At 41.2% G+C, this 25,392-nt stretch overlaps 1 protein-coding gene across 1 annotated transcript; it reads right to left on the reverse strand.

Annotated features, from left to right (window-relative positions):
- Positions 1 to 2,747: 2,747 nt before the first annotated feature.
- Positions 2,748 to 8,579, reverse strand: TFPI2 (tissue factor pathway inhibitor 2). Its single transcript, XM_061413456.1, has 5 exons — positions 8,181 to 8,579; positions 7,745 to 7,927; positions 6,349 to 6,528; positions 5,017 to 5,187; positions 2,748 to 4,655 (listed from the first exon to the last, which is right to left on the reverse strand). Exons 1-5 carry the CDS (start codon positions 8,266 to 8,268, stop codon positions 4,573 to 4,575), a joined length of 705 nt encoding a protein of 234 aa, XP_061269440.1. The 5' UTR covers positions 8,269 to 8,579; the 3' UTR covers positions 2,748 to 4,572.
- Between the last annotated feature and the right edge of the window lie 16,813 nt (positions 8,580 to 25,392).

A 25,392-nucleotide genomic window follows, 5' to 3' on the forward strand; every position in this document is an offset into this window, starting at 1 on the left:
TTCAATCCCTGGGTTGGGAAGATCCCCTGGAGAAGGAAATGGCAATCCACTCCAGTACTATTGCCTGGAAAATCCCATGGACAGAGGAGCCTGGTAGGCTACAGTCCATGGGGTCACAAAGAGTTGGACTCGGTTGAGCACACACAACACAGAACAGGATTGAGTAGATATGCTTGGCAGCCAATTGAATATGTGAGTGAAGGGAGAAGAAATAACTTTAGATGATTTTGATTTCTGCATTTGCTTGCCTCCATCTCTAAATTTATAACAATATATAGGCAATGAATATTTAAAGTTTGCAATTTTCACTTTTCTATTTTTTTGTATTTTTATCCAAAACCAATATTTTTCTTTTAGAAACACAGCACTTGTAAAGACAAGCTTCTACAAGCGTTGTTACAATATAAGGAAGGCCATGCCAAAGGACAGTCCCTCACTGATAAACATCATTGCCTAAATGGCTACAAGACTTTTGGCAGAAATAGCATGTACACTTGGAGATACTAGGACTTCCCTGGTGCCTCAGATTGTAGGCAAAGAGTCTGCCTAAAATGCAGGAGACTCAGCTTCAAACCCTGGGTTGGAAAGATCTCCTGGAAAAGGGAATGGCTACCCACTCCAGTATTCTTGCCTTGAGAATCCGTGGACAGAGGAGCCTGGGAGGCTACAGTCCATGGGGTCACAAAGAGTTGGACACAACAGACTGACTAACACTTTGGAGGTACATGATTCAAGAATCCTCTGAAAGGCTCCAGGTACAGTTTCTATGAGTGAACATGTACAATATGTATACACGGGTGGTAGTCCATAATAACTTTTTTCAGTAAGTGAATTCACATTCATATTAAAAGCTAGCCCATTCCTTTTTCATGTCACAGACTGGGACATTTCTTTTAATCAGTCTGTCTGGTGAAACCACAGTAGTGACTTGTCTTCAGGCTGATTGTGGCAAGAAGGAATTTCCCTTCAACTGCAGAACGGAGAAGGTGATATGACCCCACTCCAGTACTCTTGCCTGGAAAATCCCATGGACGGAGGAGCCTGGTAAGCTGCAGTTCATGGGGTCATGAAGAGTCCAACACGACTGAGTGACTTCACTTTCCCTTTTCACTTTCATGCACTGGAGAAGGAAATGGCAACCCACTCCAGTGTTCTTGCCTGGAGAATCCCAGGGATGGCGGAGCCTGGTGGGCTGCCGTCTATGGGGTCGCACAGAGTCGGACACGACTGAAGCAACTTAGCAGCAACAGCAGCAGCAGCAGAACGTCCTACAACAGCTTTATTTGTTACTTCATTGAATTAAAATTGCAGAGATTTGGAGCATTAGAACAGTTGTATAAAAGTCCACTTTTGACCCTTGCTGAATAGAAAACTGCAGCTGTAAGCTAAGTCACGTCCATGAACCTGGGTTAAAGGCGACGAATAGCAAATCAAGTTTTCCCTGTAGTTCTTGGAACTCCCCAAGTCCCCCGCAAAGACTCTGTATCACTCACTCAACAATCCCAGAACACAGACAAGATCCTTCTGCTGTAATCATTCTCAGAAACCACCAGTAAAGTCCTAAATATAGGCCTTACTCAACTGAAAACTTTTAATGACATGCTTTTTGTTGTTGTTACATCTCATACTCTATAAAAGCCTCCTCCTCTTTTTCCTCCTCTTAAAAATATCTTTGGTTTGTTGGAGAAACTAGGATGTTTGTCTTGTGGAGTGTCCAGTATTATGGATTTGGCTGATTAACTTCCCCTGGTCTCTTAGAACTTGCTCCTTTATCCCCAAGCGTGCCTTACAATCTGGCAGTACAATGATAGGTAAGGAGATCTAGAGACTGGCTTAACTTTAGGCTTAATTTTTTCTCTCCTTCTGTCTGTAAGATCACTTCATTGGATGGGATGTCCATTTCTTGTTACCTCATATCCAGAAGTGAATAATGTGTGTTGGCACACTTTTAGTAAGGTTAAAATTGCCCATTAGTCTCATTGCTCCATGAAACTGTTCTCCATCAATCTTTCATGCCCTGGTTTCAGCATGCACGGATAATCAGTACCTAGATGCACACTTTCTTTTTTTTTAAATTTTATTTTATTTTTAAACTTTACAATATTGTATTGGTTTTGCCAAATAGATGCACACTTTCACTAGGGGTATCTTCCAATATTTTATTGCCTGTATTAGGTGGGATTCCTCTGTGAGTAACTTTCTCTCATACATTATTTAGTTCTTAAGACTAAATAAAAAAGAATAAGTCCTTTATTATTTCTCTTAATTCATTAGTGTTCAAAGTAATGAGATAGTGCTCTAGCAACCCTCGAGAGTCACCAAGGAGGTGTTTGTGTGTGTGTGTGTGTGTATGTGTGTGTGTGTGTGTGTGATGATCAACTCATGTTATATTCATATTTATATACTTACTTATATTGTGGTCAATATTTGTTCTGATGCTCATTTTGCCTCATTCCCTAATGGTACTCTCCTGTTCCTGTGATAGGACTCATTAGGCTTTATAGTTTCCTTACTTAATTTATGAAATGGCCCAGGTTCGTCTTTCAGATTTCTTGTCTGAGACCTACACTCAGCGATTATTCTCAAGACCTCTGGTTTCTTTTAGTGATTATAATCTGGACAGTAGCTGTACCTACTAATGCTGGATTGTCATTGATCCAAAGACTTTGCGATGAAAGGGTGGGAGACACATTTTTATAGAATATATAATATTCTATATATAATACATTCAAAATAACACTACAAAATGCATTTTCAGAATTTATTTGACTCTTGGATTATATTTTCCAAAAGATACATAGTCAAATTACTAGTTTTGAAAGTCACTGGAATTAATCATATACCCTTTTCACAGTTATGCCATCATTTAATATTTATTTAGGTTCAATTGTTTAGGTTGGTTTCCAATTTTAGAAAAATGCTTTTTATTTTTTAAAGTTAATTTTGGTTTTAAATGACACAAAAATTTACATGGTCCAAGATCAAAACTATATAGTAAGGTACATTCACATCTTCCTTCATCTTATAGGTAACCATTTTTAATATAATATCTTTGTATCTTCTATTCTTTGTGTGTGTGTATTTAGTCACATTGTTCTAGACCCTGTTTTTTAAAATGTATTCTGAGGATCAGATGATATTCACATATAAAGAATTTGCTCACTTTTCACCCATAATTTCTTCAACCAACCCCCTAATGATAAGTGTCTCATTTGTTTCCCGTTTTCGGTGTTATTCCAAATAATACATCAACCACAGCATATAGCATTTTCATTTTTTGTTTTTGTTGTCATACCTTTGGGATAGATTTTTAAAAGAAGGATTGTTTAAGAAAAGCACATATGGAATTTAGAAAGATGGTAACAATAACCCTGTGAACGAGATAGCAAAAGAGACAGTGATGTATAGAACAGTCTTATGGACTCTGTGGGAGAGGAAGAGGGTGGGAAGATTTGGGAGAATGGCACTGAAATATGTAAAATATCATGTATGAAACAAGATGCCAGTCCAGGTTCGATGCACAATACTGGACGCTTGGGGCTGGTGCACTGGGACGACCCAGAGGGATGGTATGGGGAGGGAGGAGGGAGGAGGGTTCAGGATGGAGAACACATGTATACCTGTGGTGGATTCATTTTGATATTTGGCAAAACTAATACAATTATGTAAAGTTTAAAAATTAAATAAAATTAAAAAAAAAAAAAGAAAAGCACAAATGTACTTATACTTTTGCCAGATCAGGGGCATACTTTTAAATATTACTCTTGCCAAGAAAACGTAGGAATTCTTAAAAAAAATCTTGTTGTTACAGAGAAAGAAAAAATTGTTTAAATGAAATGATCATATTTATCAGAAATATTAGTGGAGTTTAAATTATTAAATGTATGAATTGTCTCTGATATAAATACAGTACAAAAAGTTTAACAACATATGCTGAATGGGGATGCAGGGATAGATGAGCAGAGAGAATTTTCCCCCTCCGAGGAGACCATTTCTGATATAATTAATGTACTAGCTTTTTAATTCAGTCAAAAACATTACTTTATTATCTTTTAAATGACACAACAGAAATGGAAGTAAGTTAGCAGGACCTACATAATAGCATTTTAACATTTTTTGAAGTATTGGTACATCTTCAAATTTGTCTCCTTGGGCCTAAAATATAATCTAATTTTAAAATGCAAAATTAAATATATTTGCTGGTCCTTTTTATAATCCTATATGTTAAAAAATATGATTATATTGTCTTATGTTTTTCAGTTAAATCATCTTCTGAAATCAGGGAGAGCAACCCCAAGAACTGAGTGAGTCATATTTGCTTTTATATCTTAAACACAGCAAGAATTTAACCTCATAAAAAAAAAGTTGAATAGCATATTAAAAACAATAGATTCACATTTGAATAGCAGCTACTTATGTATTAAAAAATACACAAATAAAAAATGTAACAGGTAAGAACTGGTGAATAAATCACTGATGATTCGCTTGCCTGTGTTACCATGTTGTCCTTCAGATATAACCATAAGGACATTCACAAGATGACATACAGAAAAACAAACAAAAAAAAGCTGGTTAAAACTGCTTCTTCTTAATTTTCAGTCTTCTATTGGCTAAGAGAAGTCTTGGCATCTTCTTGTTCTTTTCCTTCTTCAAGGCTAAGATCAACAAAATAAAAATAAACATCATATGTCCCCAGTCTGTAGACTCATTATAAATCACCATTTCCGACATGCTTACAAACCCACCTCGTCTTACTTTTAATGAGTATGAAGTCAGTTTTACTCACTATCCACTAAGTTAATAACATTCTACCTGTAAAATACAGCTACTGCCGACTGTAGTTAGCCTGTGTAAGCATTTAGACAAAACGGATCAGTACTGAAGAAGTATGTATGTAGAAGCAGTCTAGAAATGGCAATATGCTATTAGTAAAATGGGTACATAAAATAATTTTGTTTATGAATTATGTATAAAGTTAGTTTAAAAACTGAATAAGAAAAAAACCCAAAACATTACCTTTTACACAAGTGCGTTTGCAGTCCTTCAAGTTGACAAAATTATTGTCATTCCCTCCACACCCAGTATAGTTGAAGGCCTCACAGGCTTTGTGTCTTGGGTTAAAATAATAGCGAGTGACATTAGCAGAACACAGCCCCTCATCTTTTGGGCTGTAGCAAAATACTGGAGCTTAACGGAAAAGAAAATAAAATTAGAAATGCAGTAATACTGGAAATAATAAGCTGTGCTGATTACTGAAGTAACTGAAGAACATCTAATCCCATAGAAGCTTCTTTCTGAATCCAAAATATTATACTAAGCCATTTAAAAAGTGTGCCTTAAATTTCAAACACATAGTTTGTTAATTATAAATTCTTATGGAATTTATAATTTATCTTATGGAATTTCAAGCTATATCTTGTATCATTTGAATGTGTAAAGAAATAAACCCCAAAATCATATGGTCAGGTAAAAATGAGCTATGTTTCAAGAGAAAATATGTGACATGCTTTGGCATACTCTTGTGTTGGTAGTTTTATTTTCAATGTTTCTATCAGCTCTCCTTCCATTATTAAGGAAGAATACATATATCTAATTCCCAGGTAGCCACTGGAACACTTAAATTTACATAAACAATTTAAGAGAACACCAGCAACAAGCAACTCCTCATTAATTCAAGATTTTGCATACTCAACACGGTATAGCTACAGAGCTTTATCACAGACTGCCAAAGCAAATTTTCCTTGTTTGTTGAACTTATCTATGTGTACATGTCTCTGCTGTGCCTACGGAAAACACCTGGACTGTCTCTACAAACATTACCCACTACCCAAGTAACCCATCATTTTAGGGATCGCATGGGGTATGTGGGTAAAACATGGGGAGGAGAGATCAATTTGTGTTACAATCTGTAATTACTAAAGAACACAGAAATCTGAAGAAAAAGTTTAGAAATCTTCAGGTTTCACCAGCTTAAGTCTATCACACTATCTCATATACATACCTGATTTCATGCATGTGATTCATTAATGAACACTGTAGTTTTTTTATGTGCAAGTTAAATAGATGAGAAATAGTTCTAAAGAAACAATGCCAAAGAGGAAGTAAAAGCTTGAATCATAGCTTCGTCACTTTCCAGCCCTGAGAACTTGGCAAGTTATTAACCTTCTAGCTCACACTCTCACATGTAAAAATACTCCCTCACGGGGCAGTAGTGTGCAGACTGGTATCATATTATATGTGAAATCATCAGAATGCAAACCAGCTTAATTTCATATCAAATTATTAATGTTTTCACCCTAAAGTCTAAATAAAGAAATGAAGTACAGATACCACAAAGAGAGTATTTACCTCTCTTTGGTGCACAGAAGTCCATACACGTAGCTTCATCCGGGAACCGGTTCTCATTGCTGTGACACCCGCCAGATATGAACTTTTTACATGTCATAGAACTTAGATTGAAGAAATACTGTTCTCTGAGCTCCCCACACTGCTTCTTATTCACTTTTAACCGGCAAATTTTGGGAACTTCTAGGAAAAGGAGGGCATAAAACAATGTTAGTCAAAAATTAGCCTTCTTATTCTTCCTGTAAAACTTAACTGTATTTTCAGAAGCCACTGGTGGTGGCCAGGAGTAGAGTGGCAGTGGGGGTGGGAGGCATGATATTTAGTGCTGGGCTAGTAAACGCCCAAAAGAGTGCCCATTAGTCCAGCTACAACAAGATTTTGTATCCTTGGGTCCAGCATTCCACAGATTCAACCAACCCAGAGAGAAAATATTCAGGAAAAAATAATTCCTGAAAGTTCATTAAAAAAAAAAACAAAAAAACAAAGCTTGAATTTGTCCTATGCTGGTAGGGAATCTAGAGATGATTTAAAGTATAAGGGAGAATTCTGTGCACAGGTTATATGCAAATACTGTGGATTTTGGCATCGGAGAGTTGGGGTCTTGGAACCAGTCACTGCAGACACTGAGAGACAACTCTATTCAGCTTCTGTTTTTTTTTTTAACAGTGTCTCCAGACCTGATTCAGCTATGATAAATTTTTCATGCTTACTGGAAAGATTATTCTCTCAGAGTGTTCTGATTGTTTCTATGTATGAAATTAATCAAACTTATTCATAGGAATACATATTTTTCCCTGGCTCAGTTCCTTTAACAGCTGAGCCCCATGTTCTATTACAGGCCTTCACAGAGACAGTAGACATAATTAAAATAAAATTGCAAACAGCATTGTGAATCTCTATATTTTTTATATCTCTATACTAACCCAAGATCTCTTTGGGTATCAAGGGACAAAAGTAAGGTTATAATTAGCTAAATTCAGACGTTAATAACAAAATCCACTGAAAGTATTTCAGATCGCTACACAGTGGACAAGAGAAAAATGCCCTCTCAAGGAGGCATAAAAACCATAGGTTTAGAACTAATGATAAATACAGACAGGCACTTATGTTGCACCTAATACATGACACTCTTGCATCCTTATGCCTTAGGAGAAATCTTTCCAAAGTCTGCACACACACTGAATTATGATAAATGCCAGTTAAGGGAGAGGAAATGTTTGTCGTTGGAAGTTTCATGATCACTTTTAGTCAACTGAAAAGCAATAAGCCTAACTTAGTATCCGAGAAAATCAAGGATGAAACTTACTATAGAAAATGGGATGTGAAAAATAAGCTCATTTCCCACTTAGCCCTTCTCAGCCGCAGTACTGGGGTTCTGGGAGTGGGAGAGAGCACTTACTCTCAATCTTCCAGCACGCTTCGTTGCAGGCCTCCAAAGTTTCAAAATTGTTGGCATTGCCCTCGCAGCCTCCGTACATGAACTCGCGGCAGCTCTGCGTGTACCTGTCGTAGTAGTAACTGGGGATCCGCGCCCGGCAGGGCCCGTCGTCCGGGGGCAGGAGGCAGATCTCCGCGTTATTTCCTACGGAGGGGTAGGAGGTCAGCCGCATATCCATGGAGGGAGAGGCTTCCCGGGGTAGTGGGGGTGGGGAGGTTTGTCCCAGCAGCGTCCCAGCCTAGCAGAAGGGCCTTACAGAGACAGAAAGTGCAAACTTGCGGTGCACGACAGGAATTAGGGGGAAGGAGGGCGCAGAGAGCGGGTGCAGGGGTCCGCGGAACCCCTGCCGCCTGGCCAGGGCGAAAACGGGTCCCCTGGGCGCGGGTTGGTGGGGTACCTGGCGGCGCCTGCGAGGCATCACCCAGCGCAGTTCCCACGAGGAGCAGCGACAGAAGCATCAGCCGGAGGGGGCGAACCGAGTCCATGGTGTCCGGATTCAGACGTTGCCGGCGAGAGGAGGGGAGGAGGGTGCACAGCGTCCAACCTCCAGGCGGTCTGGATCCCAGCCGTGGGTGCCGCTGCTTTTGTAGGGTTAGCGGCCCTCAGAGACGGGACAGGGCGGAGCGCGCCTTCGTGGAGCCTGGAAGGGGAGGCTGATTCATGCCCCGTGAGCTCTGTGACCCGGCCGCCTCCCTGCGCTGGAAAGTGTGTGCGGGGGAGAGGAATTCCCCGCCAAGCTGAACCTGGCCCCAAACTTTCTCCCGTGGCTCTGCGGGGATGACCCAGATGAAGCATTGTGTCAGAGATGGGAAGTCGACAGGCTTGAGGGAAATGACCTGGGTGTGATTGCACAAGGTTCCAACGTGCAGCATCACGCAGAGGCCTGAACCCACACTTTGAAAGCACAAAGTCTATGTCTTTGCCGGGTACAAAGTGTGAAACTCCTAGGGCCCAAGGAAGCGGAGCTTATTACATTATATCCTTTAATTAGATTACAAACGTAAGCATATGCGTATCTATTTACTTTATACATAGATATGGGCTTCCCTGGCGGCTCAGATGGTAAAGAATGTCCCTGCAGTGAGGAGACCAGATTCAATCCCTGGGTAGGGAAGATCCCTTGGAGGAGGGAATAGCAACCCACTCTATTCTTGCCTGGAGAATTCCGTGGACAAAGGAGCCTGGCAGGCTTCAGTCCATGGGGTCGCAAAGAGTTAGACATGACTGGGGGACTAACACTTTCACACATATTCATATTTCAGTAGAGGTCTAATTTACATTTCATGGGCTCATAATATGTCTAAGTGTATAGTTGGATCAATTTTGACAATTATATATATCTTTGTAATCACCACTCCAATCCAGAATTAGAACATTTCCATCACCCCAGAACATTCTCTTATACCCTTTCCCAGTCCATCCTTCCAACCCTAGGCCAGGAACAATAGCTCTTCTGATCAGCATAGATTTGATTTCCCTGTTCTAAATCTCATGCAAACAGAATCATAAAATATGTACTGTTTTGTACTTCACTGTACTGTTTTTAAGACACACATATGCTACTGTAGGGGCTTTCCCTCGTGGCTCAAATTGTAAAGAATCTGCCTGCAATGTGGGAGACCCAGGTTCAATCCCTGGATTGGGAAGATCCCCTAGAGAAGGGAATGGCACCCCACTCCAGTATTCTTGCCTGGAGAACCCCACGGACAGAGTAGCCTGGCGAGTCACAGTCCATGGGGTCCCAAAGAGTCGTACACGACTAAGCGACTAACACACACACTCACATGCTCTTTCAGAGTTTGTTCCTTGTAAATGTTGAGTAGTCTTGCAATGTATGAGTATACAACAAATGTCCTGTTACTGGACATTTGTATTATTTCTAGTTTGGGGCTACTACTTTGTGTATGCAAACAACTCTTATTACTCTCAAATAAAATACTTTAAAATGTTAGAAACTGCCAAATAGTTTTCCAAAATGATTTTCCACCCCTGTCAGCCATGTGTTTGAGTTATAACTGTGTTTTTGGACCTGGAACAGGAAAATCCAAAAAGCAATGGCCTTGAGGGATGTGGTGAGTAGATCCTGAAGCTTTGACCAAATCAGCTGCTTCCCATACATTTCTCAGTGTCAGTTTGTCTATTACCATTCAGTGGTGCTTTGACATAATAGCCTGAGCCTAGCCTTTTGTTTATACAAAACAAATGATCTACCCTGGGATTTTATATGAAATGTTAAGGATATTTTTGGAGAATATTTTAATGGGTTCTCTTGATGACTGTGTATTTCCTTCCTCCACCTTTTCCTTTTGCTCTATTTAATATTCTTAAGAGAGTAACTATTCCTGGCTGCTTCCAAAGATACTGAAGGGAGTTTACAAGAGTTCTTTCCAGTTTCGGAAAACTCTCTGCTCAAGGTGAGTTAGTGATCTGGGATATTTCCACATATAACGCCTAGGGCCAGTTCTCGGTTTTCCTGGTATCATGGCAACGAACCATATTCCTAGGAAAACTAGCCTGGTCTGGAAATACTCTGTGTCACTTATACTGTCAGATTGCTAGATATCTGTGGTTAAGAGTGACAGGGTTATAAGGATAAAGTGAACAACCAGTTTGCCAGGAAGGAAAAAAGAAATGGGGGAAGGGTGTGTTGGTTTGAATATTTTACTGGTTTCCATGGCATAAATGCTCCCAGTTATGGCTGATTCCAAACCACCAGAGTTGGAAATTAATGAATACAGTTGAGTTCACCAGAGCCAATGCGAGTTGGCTCCAGCAAGTCAAACACTGAGGCAGCCAGCTGGTTTTGGAAATATATACTCCTCTGAGAATCAGATTAGATCTTCCCAATACCTCCCAAATACTAATAGGGGAGGGAACTTTTACCAGACATTTAGCCAGGATCATGTTGAGACAATCACTTCATGGCAAATAGATGGGGAAACAATGGAAACAGTGACAGACTATTTTCTTGGGCTCCAAAATCACTGCAGATGGTGACTGCAGCCATGAAATTAAAAGATGCTTGCTCCTTGGAAGTAAAGCTATGATAAACCTAGACAGAGTATTAAAAAGCAGAGACAGTACTTTGCTGATAAAGGTCCATATGGTTTTTCCAGTAATCATGTATGGATGTGAGAGTTGGACCATAAAGAAGACTGAGCACCGAAAAAATTGATGCTTTTGAACTGTAGTGTTGGAGAAGACTCTTGAGAGTCCCTTGGCCTGCAGGGAGATCAAAACCAGTAAATTCTAAAGGAAATCAATCCTAAATATTCATTGGAAAGACTGATGCTAAAGCTGAAAGTCCAATACTTTGGTCACTTGATGGGAAAAGCCGACTCATTAGAAAAAACCCTAATGCTGGGGAAAGATTGAAGGCAGGAGAAGAAGGGGATGACAGAGGATGAAAAGGTTGGATGGCATCACTAACTCAATGGACATAAGTTTGAGCAAGCTTTGGGAGATGGTAAAGGACAGGGAAGCCTGGCTTGCTGCAGTCCTTGGGGTCACAAAGAGTCAGACACGACTGAGTGGCTGAACAACAACAACAATGTTGAGAAGAAAAGCTAATTCAACTTCAAAGGTAACTTATTTGCATTCTTCTGAATCTGTTTAAATATGTCTCCCAAATGGACTAAAAACAGATTCAAGGATTGAGACTCAGACACAATTACCATTCAGCATTGACTATTGTCAATTGTTCTTTGTTCTCAGCTGCTAGCAATTTGTGATCACTTTTTGCTTCATGTATTAATAGAAAGAATAATATTTTGAATTAGGGCAGATTATTTTGGGGAATTGCATGGTGCAGTGGGAAAGCAGACTTGGGAGTCAGAGGGTACCTGGATTTTCTTTCTTGCTTCTTTGGAAAAGTTACATAAACTCTTAGAGCCTCAGTTTTCTTACCTGTGAAATGGATATACTTACTGTCCCTTATAAGTGTGCTGGGAGGATTTGACTCAGACAGTAAAGAATCTGCCTTCAAGCAGGAGACCCAGGTTTGATCCCTGCATTGGGAAGATCCCCTGGAGAAGGGATGGCTACCCATTCCAGTATTCTTGCCTGGGAAATCACATGAGGAGCCTGGCTAGCTACAGTCCATGGGGTTGCGAAGAGTTGGACATGACTAAGCACATATACACACACGCTGAATATAAGATGCATTCCAACTTCAGAGATAATATAAGAAAAAAGGAGTGTCATAGAATTGACAAAATGCACAGTTCTTAAGGGATCAGTCCCGGGTCTGGAAGATCCCCTGGAGGAGAGCATGGCAACCACTCCAGTATTCTTGTCTGGAGAATCCCATGGATAGAGGAGCCTAGAGGGCTATGGTCCATGAGGTTTCAGAATCAGACACGATTAAGTGACTAACACACACACACACACACATACACATGAGGATTAAAAGGAAAGCACCTAGGAACTCAGAGAGATGAGCTTCAGCTCCTCACACACAGGCACAGAATCCACTACAGTCACCCCATGTCCCAGTTCCCACTGAAAGCCTTGGCACAACATTTTAAGATGGAGCACCAACCACAATTGAGAAGCAGAGCATCACGGATTGACCTTGCAGAACTGCAACCCGTGACTTTGCTCCCATCAGATTTCCTCTTTGGCTGAGCTCAGAGGTCACCTCTCCACTTCAGAAGGTGTCGCACAGTCAGATATTGCTTTGTGAGGAGCTCTTCTGGGGAGGTGAGCATCAGCCCCAGCAGGCGCTCACTGCCCTCCGGCATGCTGTGTAACAGATGGAGGGACATGAGGGCAAGACCAGACCTTTCACCCCTTTGAGGTACAGAGGCTATGGACGCAGGCTGCAGTCTGTGCACAGAGGTGCTCTAGACATGTCCATTTCCTCCCTTGTTGTTGTTTAGTCTCTCAGTTGTGTCCTACTCTTTTGCAACTCCATGGACAGTAGCCCTCCAGGCTCCTCTGTTGTCCATGGGATTTCCCAGCCAGGAATACTACAGTGGGTTGCCATTTCCTTCTCCAGGGGGTCCTCCTGACCCAGAGATCAAACCCACGTCTCTGCATCTCCAGCATTGGCAGGTGGATTCTTTACCGCTGAGCCACCTGAAAAGTCCAGTTTCCTCCGTTGCTCTGTCCCAAATGGAGCATGTCTCTAACAGCTCTGTGACCACTGAGCAGGGACAGGGAAGGACAACTGAACACATGGGGGAGTTAGGAGTGTGAAATTGTCAATCCAGGTGATCAGGAAGAACATTACCCCTCAGTTGCAAAACTCTTGAGTATTTCTATATCCCTAAAAAAGATCTTTTCCAATATAAGAGGAAGCTAAAATTCCTGGGACTACTTTAAGTTGCTAAATTTATTTTTAGGACCATGTGGAAAGGAGCTATGTGACCACTACAATCAGCCTCCATACGGATGTCATAGTACTTCTATCTCCTTAAACCTGTATCTAGGCCAAAAGGTTAGCACAGCACAGCCGAGAAACAGAATTCCTTTATCCGAGTCAACAGGAAGTGCAAGGCTGGAGGGAACTGGGAAGAACAGTCACCCAGATTGATTTGTCATTGCCAGACCAAGTGACAGCTCTAATGGCGCAGCTAAAGACAGAGGCTCAAAATAGCTTAGAGATCTGTAAAATAAGGCATGGAGTTCGTACATTCTTATGGTGCGTGCATGAGTGCTCAGTCATGTCCAACTCAACTGGGCTGACAAATACAATCCTATGGACTGTAGCCCACCAGGCTCCTCTGTCCTTAGGATTCTCCAGGCAAGAATCCTGGAGTGGGTTGCCATACCCTCCTCCAGGGGATCTTCCCAACCCAGGGATTGAACTCAGATCTCCTGCATTGAAGGTAGGTTCTTTACCACTGAGAAACCTTTGAAGTCCCCATTCTTATAGAATGAATGCTGAAAAGAACTGTCAATACCATCTGTTCCAGTATTGTTATTTTACCTTTACGAGTTGAGGCCTAGAAAGATAAAATGGTTGGTCATGTTCACTTGCCTTCATTGTTGGCAGAGCTGAGCCTAGAACCCACATTCCTGATACTTAGTCAGCCCTGGATTCTTTCTGACATAGCCAGATTGAGGCTCTTTCCACTGTGTCAGGACCTTAGAGTATTTTCTGTTTCATTTCTCAGACATGTCCAACTCTTTGCAACCCCATGGTCTGATCCTCTGTCCATGGGGATTCTCCAGGCCAGAACACTGGAGTGGATTGCCATGACCTCCTGCAGGGGATCCTCCAAACCCGGGGATCGACCAGGTCTCCTGCTTTGCATGCAGGTTCTTTACCATCTGAGCCCCCAGGGAAGCCCTTAGAGTATTTAGTGTCCACGTAAATACCAGAATTGGAGCGCACATACACTCCTGTGGGTTCAGGAGCAGCATTTGTATGTCAGATCCTTGCCTCTGTTCTTTCCCACACCCTCCCCCACCTTGGCCCCGTAACAAGTGGATGTGCAGTTGATTTGGAACACAATTGCTTCTAGAATTGCCAAGTTTTGAGCATTCTGTTCTATCCTCTGAGCGCCCCACAGACCTCAAAGGTGACCATGAATTTAAGGAAAGGATTCAGGCAGATGGTCTTCCTTTCTGTCAGATACCCGAGGGAGTGGTGACCTGTCTAACTTTTGAATGAATGAGGAGAATTAACTTAACTCAGTGATTTGGGGATGCATATCATAACATAACATCACCACTTAAGGAGTTACGTTGCTGCTGCTGCTAAGTTGCTTCAGTCGTGTCCGACTCTGTACAACCCCATAGACAGCAGCCCACCAGGCTCTTCCATCCCTCGGATTCTCCAAGCAAGAATACTGGAGTGGGTTGCCATTTCCTTCTCCAATGCATGTATGCCACCCCATAAATGGCAGCCCACCAGGCTCCTCTGTCCCTGGGATTCTCCAGGCAAAAATACTGGAGTGGGTTGCCATTTCCTTCTCCAAGTTACATTGATAACTTGTCAGTAAAGAAAGTTCTTGCTGCCTGTACAGTTCTTCTGTGTATTCTTGCCACCTCTTCTTAATATCTTCTGCTTCTGTTAGGTCCATACCATTTCTGTCCTTTATCGAGCCTATCTTTGCATGAAATGTTCCCTTGGTATCTCTAATTTTCTTGAAGAGATCTCTAGTCTTTCCCATTCTGTTGTTTTCCTCTATTTCTTTGCATTCATCGCTGAGGAAGGCTTTCTTATCTCTTCTTGCTATTCTTCAGAACTCTGCATTCAGATGCTTATATCTTTCCTTTTCTCCTTTGCTTTTCGCTTCTCTTCTTTTCACAGCTATTTGTAAGGCCTCCTCAGACAGCCATTTTGCTTTTTGGCATTTCTTTTCCATGGGGATGGTCTTGATCCCTGTCTCCTGTACAATGTCATGAACCTCTATCCATAGTTCATCAGGCACTCTATCTATCAGATCTAGTCCCTTAAATCTATTTCTCACTTCCACTGTATAATCGTAAGGGATTTGATTTAGGTCATACATGAATGGTCTAGTGGTTTTCCCTACTTTCTTCCATCTAGTCAAGGCTATGGTTTTTCTCGTGGTCATGTATGGATGTGAGAGTTGGACTGTGAAGAAGGCTGAGTGCCGAAGAATTGATGTTTTTGAACTGTGGTGTTGGAGAAGACTCTTGAGAGTCCCTTGGACTGCAAGGAGATCCAACCAGTCCATTCTGAAGAAGATCAGCCCTGGGATTTCTTTGGAAGAAATGATACTAAAGCTGAAACTCCAGTACTTTGGTCACCTCATGTGAAGAGTTGACTCATTGGAAAAGACTCTGATGCTGGGAGGGATTGGGGGTAGGAGGAGAAAGGGATGACCGAGGATGAGATGGCTGGATGGCATCACTGACTAGATGGACGTGAGTCTGAGTGAACTCCGGGAGTTGGTGATAGACAAGGAGGCCTGGCGTGCTGCGATTCATGGGGTCGCAAAGAGTCGGACACGACTGAGCGACTGAACTGAACTGAACTGAACTTGCTTCCTGTTAGTTTAGCCCTGTTAAAATAAAATCTGAAATGAATCCAGCTGGCAATAACAAGGAGTTTGCACATCTGCAAAGAAAGGCAGCTAATCTCTTCTGAGTGAGTCAGTGGTCACGCGAGTTTTGTTAAAGTTTAGACAGTTCCTTCACCAGCTAGACAATTTTCTAGTGGGTTGGGCTATGGAGGAAATGTTTGCTCTATTGCACCCTCTGTCGGACACAGAGTGCATTTATCAGTGTTACATAATAAGGTGGAGTCACTTAAAAGCATGAGACATTCCCTATGCCTAATTTTATTATTCTCCTTCTCCCTAAGCAGAACTAGATAATGAAGTATATTATGTGTCTTTTACCGTGGTCATTCTTTCATTCACCTATTTTAAAAATAAGCAGATTAAACATTTAAAGTGTGTCCAATTTTGTGCCTTTGTGTACATTTGGGATACAAAGATGATAAACACAGTAGGTATCTCATGGCAAAATAGGGTAGACAGATAAACACTCTGTGACCCAGTTGCAATATAGTGTTCTTAGTACAATATTAAAAATCTGTACAAGGTTCTATGGGACCATGGAGGAAGAAATCAAAACTTAAGCAAGAGCTCAGTTCACAATAAAAACCAATCCAGGTCAATGTATCTCATATTGCGTCTTCTGTGTCTGCGGGACACAGGCTCTTTTCTTCATCAGCTAGTTGCTTTGGTTGGTTCTTTTAGGAGCTGGGGTTATAGCAAAGCGTTACCCTCCTCAAGAAGGCAGGATTTCAGAACCCTTCTTTCTCTTCTTCCTAGATGTATGTTCCATCAAATATCATGCCTACTTGGAATGCAGACCATCTTTTTTCTCATCCAGGTTGCTGGACATTTAACTGTGTAGGGCACCGAGAAGATTGGGACAGATTTTGAATTATTTTACCCAAGTTTTTAGCATTGTGCAGCTTCACCACCTGTCCAGAATTCTAGCTGAGGTTACCAATCCACTAGAAAGAGCGGCAGATTAAGAATGAGGGAAGGAAGGAAAAATTTCCCTGAGCTCTTGTACACCATGTAGGATCCTCAGTAGCAATAAATGTCTGTTCAGAGTTTGCATTGTACTTTGCACTCATTAAATGCCCCCACAATAACCACTTGAGGAAAATACTTTTTTCTCCCCACTCTGCAAATGAGGATCTGAAGCTTTCGATAGATATGTGACTTGGCCAAAACTACATATACAAGTCGCACAAGCAGTCTGGCTTCTGGTTCCCCTGGCCTCACTGCGCCCACATCCTTTTCTTCCACGTTCATGGGGACTAAAGTCAGACTCATTTAACAGAACATATGCTCATGACCCTAGTTCAGTACCTGGGCAGCTCTATCTCAGTTTTCCTTTCTCCTCAAGTATGAAATTATAATTGAGAACTAGCAGAGAACTACAATTTAAATGCACTGCTCTAAGGCTCTAAGAGAAACATCTGCCAAAGTTGATAATCAGATAAGAGGATTGGGAGAGTTAACCGCTAAAGACCTTATTTTCAGGGTTATATTTAGCAGAGAGTAATGGGTCTTGACCTTTCAAGTATAAAGATACACTTTCATGAGAAAGTCTTGTTATTTTTATACTCTAGCCCAGATCCCATGTTGGGTATACATTACTTACTAATGTGTCATAATAAGCCATTCAAACGTTCATTTGCTGTAGCTTTATGTAGAAAAGTTTTGTGTATTAAGTCACAAAGTGGGGACAACCTGCCCATTTGGGGGCAGAAGGAGACGCGAGCTGCTGTTTGAAAGGGGCCTGCAATGTGGGAGACCTGGGTTTGATCCCTGGGTTGGGAAGATCCCCTGGAGCATAAAGCGCTACCCACTCCAGTATTCTGGCCTGGAGAATTCCATGGACTGTATAGTTCACGGAGTCACAAAGAGTCAGACATGACTGAGTGACTTTCATTTCACATGCATCTCCTAGCACTCACAGTTTTGTTTTGTTTTTTCCCTCTTATTGACTGTTAGTGAGAGGAAAACTGAGCTGAACTGAAATGTTTGTATTAGAAGAGAATTGAGTACTAGTCTGGACTAGATATACTGAACGAGTCAGAGAAGGGTGAGTTGTTCCTACTGGTCAACGGACTGTCCTGTATTCTCTATCTTCCTTTCTCTTGCAATAGAGGACATGCCCTGGTCCAGAGATCAACCCCTTAGCCGCTTTTCTGTGTCCTTTCTTCTTTTGCTTTCTCACCCCTCTGTGACATCAGCTCTGACCCATTCTCATCCTTCAGCACAAATACCCAGGTTATAAATTTCCATTTGGAGTGCTCTATCTCTGATTTTTTTCATCCCAAACTTGCAGTTCACATTCGATTCTATGGCCCTTTCCTATTAGGACCCGACTTCACCACTCCCTTTCCCAGCAGAACCTCTCAGAAATGTTATCTTCACTATCTGCTTCCACTTCCTCATCTCCCATTTTTTCCCACATTCCATTCAGTAAGCTTTCGCCCTGAGAAGAGGAAGAAAAAGTGCTCTTGTCAAGGGCAACCCATCCCGTTGCCACATCCTACTGGACCTCCCAATACATATGAGAAAGCAGCTGGCTCCAAGGTCACCAGAGACCACATTTTCCCAACTATATTTTGTCTAGCCTTTCAGCAGTAGCTAACAATTTCAAATCCTTCATCATTCTCAAAATGCCTTTTTTTAGTCTTCATCATACTATATTCTTTTGGTTTTTCCCTACTTAGTTGATTTAGTAAGACCTGGAAAGTAGGATCTCATAAGTATCTGGGGAATAAACAATTTTTTATTATTACCACTCTCCTACTTCTTTTCAAGTGTCTTAAAAACCCAACTTGCTCAGTAGAAACAGAGAACCAGAGTTGCCCTGGAGAAGAAAGCGAGTTGTCATAGAATCTATTTGAATGTCTAGGCTCACTTGTGCTTAGCTACAGGTTGAAAGAGATTGGTATGCAATCCGTGTAATAAAAATAGCAACAAATACAAAAGCAACTGGCTTTGAAAAACCAAATATGATAAAATGTGTAATCAACTTGATTAGACGGAAGAAAAAAAAACCCAGACACAAACTATCTTTTATGTAATAGGAAAAAAACTCTCAACAGAAAAAGAGTGATTTATGGAAGGATGTAGTATAGACACCGTAAGAGATAAGAAAGTTGATTTTGTTGCTGCTTCCACAGCTAGCAATCAAGAGCACCTGGTCCCTGGGAGTTAATAAATATTTGCTGAATAAATAAATGCTTGTTAGTAGCTATCATTTTACTGGCCCATGTAGAAAGAGGAAAAAGAGTAGATACACAGATATAAAGGGATACATATGGGTGTTCAACACAGTGTCTGGCACACGGTAAGAGCTCAGAAGTTATTAACCAATTAATCTTCATCACAACAAGCTCATTTTCCTTTATTAATTTCATCTCATGTCCTCACTTTAGAGGGTTCAGGTTAAGCCTTTGTTCTCTTCTCTTTTCTGTTTTTTTCTGGCTGTCTGCTAAGCTCTGGCCTTTCCCCTAAACTTTTACAATGCAAAAGTTATTGCAGTTTTGCATTGTTGAACTTTGCCACTTGATACTGGAATGCATTCTTAAATAAATGTGGCCATGTTATACATCATTTTAATACACATTTCTTTCTTTATGGTTTTTGCTAATGAATTATTGCTGTTTATTTTATATGCATTTTAGACTATGGAAAAATGATGTTAGACAAAAAGCAAATTCGAGTGATTTTCTTATTTGAGTTCAAAATGGGTCATAAAGCAGCGGAGACAACTCAAATTATCAACAATGCCTTTGGTCCAGGAACTGCTAATGAACGTACAGTGCAATGGTGGTTCAAGACATTTTGCAAAGGACACGAGTGCATTGAAGATGAGGAGTGCAGTGACCGGCCACCGGAAGTTGACAATGACCAACTGAGAGCATCATCAAATCTTGATCCTCTTAAAACTACATGAGAAGTTGCCCAAGAACTCAACATCGACTATTCTATGGTCATTTGGCATTTGAAGCAAATTGGAAAGGCGAAAAAGCTGGATAAGTAGGTGCCTCACGAACTGACTGCATTTCAAAAAAAGAAGAAATCATCATTTTAAAGTGTCGTCTTCTGCTTCAGTCGTGTCTGACTCTGTGCGACCCCATAGATGGCAGCCCACCAAGCGCCCCCGTCCCTGGGACTCTCCAGGCAAGAACACTGGAGTCGGTTGCCATTTCCTTCTCCAATGCATGAAAGTGAAAAGTTAAAGTGAAGTAGCTCAGTCATATCCAACTCCTAGCGACCCCATGGACTTCAGCCTACCAGGCTCCTCTGTCCATGGGATTTTCCAGGCAAGAGTACTAGAGTGGGTTGCCATTGCCTTCTCAGATCTCTTATTATATGCAACAATTAACCATTTCTCAATCAGATTGTGACATGTGATGAAAATGGGATTTTACATGACAACCAACTCAGTGGTTGGAGCGAGAAGCTCCAAAGCATTTTCTAAAGCCAGAGTTGCACCAAAAAAGGGTCATGGTCACTGGTGGTCTGCTGCTGGTCTGATCCACTACAGCTTTCTGAATCCCTGTGAAACCATTACATTTGAGAAGTACACCTAGCAAATCGATGGAATGCACCAAAAACTGCAATGCCTGCAGCCTTGCAGCTGGCATTGGTCAACAGAAAATGCCCAATTCTTCTCCACAACAATAATCGACCACATGTCACACAACCAGTGCTTCAAAAGTTGAATGAATTGGGCTACGAAGTTCTGCCTCATCTGCCATATTCACCTGACCTCTTGCCAACCAACCACGGCTTCAAGCATCTTGACAAAATTTTACAGGGAAAATGCTTCCATGACCAGACCAGCAGGAGGCAGAAAATGATTTCCAAGAGTTCGTCAAATCCTGAAGCACGGATAATAATTTTTTTTTTTTTTTTTGCTACAGGAATATACATAATGACTTCTGATTGGCAAAAATGTGTTGACTATCACTGTTCCTACTTTGATTAATAAGATGTATTTGACCTTAGTTATATTTAAAATTCAGGGTCCAAAACCGCTATTACTTTGACACCAACTGAATAGCAGATTCCTTTTTCAGTTGTTCAGACTCAAATCACTGGAGTTAGTTCAGACTCAAATCACTTGAGTTAGTTCAGACTCAAATCACTTGACTTTTTCTTTCTTTTAATTCCTATATCTGATCTCTCAGCATGTCCTATTATTTCTACTTTCAAAATATATTGAGAATCTCATCACGTGTCCCTACCTCCGCACCTATTACTCTGATTTTAGTCACCATCATGTCTCACCTTAATTACCAAAATTGCCTCATCTCTGCCTCTCCCCTTGCGCTCTATGTTCTAACCTCAAAATAGCTGCCAGAATCATGATGCTGAAACATATGACAGATAATATCACTCTATTACTCAAAACCCTCCCGTGTTCCCTGTCACTCATAATGAAGGCGGAATCTTTACAGTGGCCTGAAAGACCCCTTCGAGTCCTGATATCACGTGCTATTCTTCTCCCACATTCACTTGACTCATCACTTTCATGCTGGTTCACTGCTGCCCTTGCACTTACTGATCCCTGGAGCCACCTTCTCTTGGATACATGCAGTGTTCTCTTAGACACTCCATCACTCCTTCGGGTCTTCATTCAAGTAGCACTGTCTCAGAGAAGCCTGCCCTGGCCACTCTCTCAATGACTGAAATAACTTCTCTTGACATTTCCTTTTCCTTCCACATTATATTTTTCCCCTTAACACTTTTCACAATATATTGCTACATTTAATTTCTTAAATCTTGTTTATTGTTTGTCTCCCTCATGAGAATGTAAGTATTCTAATTTTTTTTTTCTCTGCTCTACCTTCAAGAATCCAGAATACTATATGGCACATAATAGAACTCAGTAAATATTTATTGAACAAATGAATAAAAATGTGAGCTATTATTCGTTAATAGTCCCAAGTATAATGTCAAGATGAAAAAGAAAAGTACAAGAAGAGAAAGTTTATACCCATGATTACAAGTTTACGTAACAGAGTGGATTTGTGTCTGAAAAATGTGTCAAACTGAATGTTTATGAATCAACATATTTGAAGTGCCCTAACAGAGGATGAGATGGCTTGATGGCATCACCGACTTGATGGACATGAGTCTGAGTGAACTCCGGGAGTTGGTGATGGACAGGGAGGCCTGGCGTGCTGCAATTCATGGGGTCACAAAGAGTCGGACACTACTGAGCTACTGAACTGAACTGAACAGCATTTCTATTTCAAAGAATCTGTGATTGATTCTCTGTAAAAAACAAAAGACTTTTAAAAATTAATTGTAGTAATTTTCTCCAATATAGTCCTTATAAGTTAATTGTTTTATTAGTCAAGTTTTCTTCAAAATACTCTAATCTATAATGTATAAAAGTAAACATAAGACAAATAGCCTTTTAACTTTACACTGTCCTTGTCATTGTTTAGTCACTAGGTCATGTTAGACTTCTTTATGACCCCATGAACTGTAGCCCACCAGGTTCCTCTGTCCATAAGATTCTCCAGGCAAGAATACTGGAATGGGTTGCCATTTTCTACAACAAGGGATCTTCCTTTAATTCTAAATAAATTGTCAAGAAACCTATGGAAACTCTGAAAGATATTAATGAGACCTTAAGCTACTCTATTGAAAAACTGTGGAAAATTCTTCAAGAGATAGGAATACCAGACCCTAACCTGCCTCTTGAGAAATCTGTATGCAGGTCAGGAAGCAACAGTTAGAACTGGACCTGGAACAACAGACTGGTTCCAAATAGCAAAAGGAGTGTGTTAAGGCTGTATGTTGTCACCCTGCTTATTTAACTTATATGCAGAGTACATCATGAGAAACGTGGGCTGGATGAAGCACAAGCTGAAATCAAGATTGCTGGGAGAAATATCAATAACCTCAGATATGCAGATGACACCAACCTTATGGCAGAAAGCGAAGAACTAAAGAGCCTCTTGATGCAAGTGAAAGAGGAGAGTGAAAAAGTTGGCTTAAAGCTCAACATTCAGAAAACTAAGATCATGGCATCCTGTTTCATTACGTCATGGCAAATGGATGGAGAAACAGTGGAAATAGTGACAGACTTTATTTTGGGGGGCTCCCAAATCACTGCAGATGGTGACTGCAACCATGAAATTAAAAGACGCTTGCTCCTTGGAAGAAAAGTTATGACCAAACTAGAGATAAAGAGCAGAGACATTACTTTGTCAACAAACGTCCGTCTAGTCAAGGCTATGGTTTTTCCAGTGGTCATGTATGGATGTGAGAGTTGGACTATAAAGAAAGCTGAGTGCAGAAGAATTGATGCATTTGAACTGTGGCATTGGAGAAGACTCTTGAGAGTCCCTTGGACAGCAAGGAGATCCAACCAGTCCATCCTAAAGGAGAGCAGTCCTGAATATTCATTGGAAGGACTGATGCTGAAGCTGAAACTCTGATATTTTGGCCACCTGATGCAAAGAACTTACTCATTTGAAAAGACTCCGGTGCTGGGAAAGATTAAAGGTGGGAGGAGAAGGGGGGCGACAGAGGATGAGATGGTTAGATGGCATCACTAACTCAATGGACATAAGTTTGAGTAAACTCCGGGAGTTGGCGATGGACAGGGAGGCCTGGCATGCTGCAGTCCATCAGGTCACAGAGTCAGACACGACTGAGCAACTGAACTGAACTGAACTGAAGCTACTCTATTCTATTGGGAAGCCCAATGGTTCAGTAGTTTAAAAAAAAAAAAAAAATCCATCTTCCAATACAGGAGATGCCAGTTTGATCCCTGGGTTGGGAAGAGCTCCTGGAGGAGGGCATGAAAACCCACTCCAGTATTCCTCCCTGGGAAATCCCACGAACAGAGGAGGCTGGCGGGCTACAACCTACAGAGCCACAAAAGAGTCAGACATGGCTTAGCGACTAAAACAACAAGCTACTCTACACTGTTCTGTCCTCAACATCCTTCACCCATACCTACAAAACCAGTGAAAACCATAAACAATCTGGCGGTTTCAAAAGGCCCCCTAGGGGGCACTATTGCTCCCATTGAGAACCACTGCTCTGTCTCCCCCGCCTCTACTCCTCTTGGGTTTTTTGGACCTTAACTCCTCTGATCAGAGAAGGCAATGGCACCCCACTCCAGTACTCTTGCCTGGAAAATCCCATGGGCGGAGGAGCCTGGTAGGCTGCAGTCCATGGGGTCGGGAAAAGTCGGACACGACTGAGCGACTTCACTTTCATGCATTGGAGAAGGAAATGGCAACCCACTCCAGTGTTCTTGCCTGGAGAATCCCAGGGATGGGAGAGCCTGGTGGGCTGCCGTCTATGGGATCTCACAGAGTCGGACATGACTGAAGCGACTTAGCAGCAGCAACAGCTACCCTGATAGTGCAGGGTGGAAGAAGAGGTAAAAGGTGATGTATCTTCTACCTGATGGGAGTATCTTTCTTCCCTGAGTTAGTTAGCTGTACCTGCTACCTGGGCTTGTTGTTCTGAGTCTTCAGCCCTCCCTGTCAACTCTGTGCTCTCTTTCTCTAAGTAATTCCGGAGGAATGGAGTACATGAAAGAAAAGCAAATCCAGTCTTTTAAACTAGTTTGAAGAGGGTAACTGGGAGTGGTTTGCAAGAATGGAAATCATCCCAGACCAGAAAACAAACACTTGTGTTATAACCCCAGCTCTACTCTTAACAACAGTGTGATTTTGGACACGTCAGTTCTCTTGATCTCCTTTGCCTCATCTGCAAATGGGATAAATAGTAATGAGATGATAAGATGGCCAAAAAGCACATGAAAAGATGCTCAACATCACTAGTTATTAGAGAAATAAAAATCAAAACTACAGTGAGGTATCACTTCACACTGCTCAGGATGGTCATCATCAAAAAAAATCTACAACGCTGGAGAGGCTATGGAGAAGAGGGAACTCACTACACTGATGGTGGGAATGTAAATTGGTACAGCCTCTATGGAGAACAGATTTCTAAAAAAATCTAAAAATAGAACTACCATATGATCCGGCAGTCCTATTCCCTGGAGAAAACCATAATTCCAAAAGATATATGCACCCCAGTGGTCACTGCAGCACTATTTACAATAGCCACGGCATGAAGCCAGCTAATTCTATCAAAACATGAATGGATAAAAAGATGTGGTACATATACATAATGGATATTACTCAGTCATAATAAAGAACAAGATAATGCCCCTTTCAGCAACATGGATGGACCTAGAGATTGTGATACTGAGTGAGGTAAATCAGACACAGAAAGACAAATATCGTATGACATTGCTTATTTATGAAATAAAAAAAAAAAACAGGTACAAATGAACTTATTTGCAAAACAGAAGTAGATTTCTGATGTAGAAAACAAACTTGTGGTTACCAGGGGATAAGGTGGGAGGAATAAATTGGGAGATTGCTGTTGAAAATTACACTACTATGGAAAAATAGATAATAGGAACCTTGCTGTAGAGCACATGGAACTCTACTCAATACTCTGTAATGACCTATATGGGAAAAGAGGATCCAAAAAAGAGTGGGTATATGTATGTCTACAAGTGACTCACTTTGCTGTACACCTGAAACTAACATAACGTTGTAAATCAACTATACGCCAATAAAGCTTTTAAAAAAGTAG

The sequence above is a fragment of the Bos javanicus genome, chromosome 4, assembly GCF_032452875.1.
Source record: "Bos javanicus breed banteng chromosome 4, ARS-OSU_banteng_1.0, whole genome shotgun sequence".
Lineage (NCBI taxonomy): Eukaryota > Metazoa > Chordata > Mammalia > Artiodactyla > Bovidae > Bos > Bos javanicus.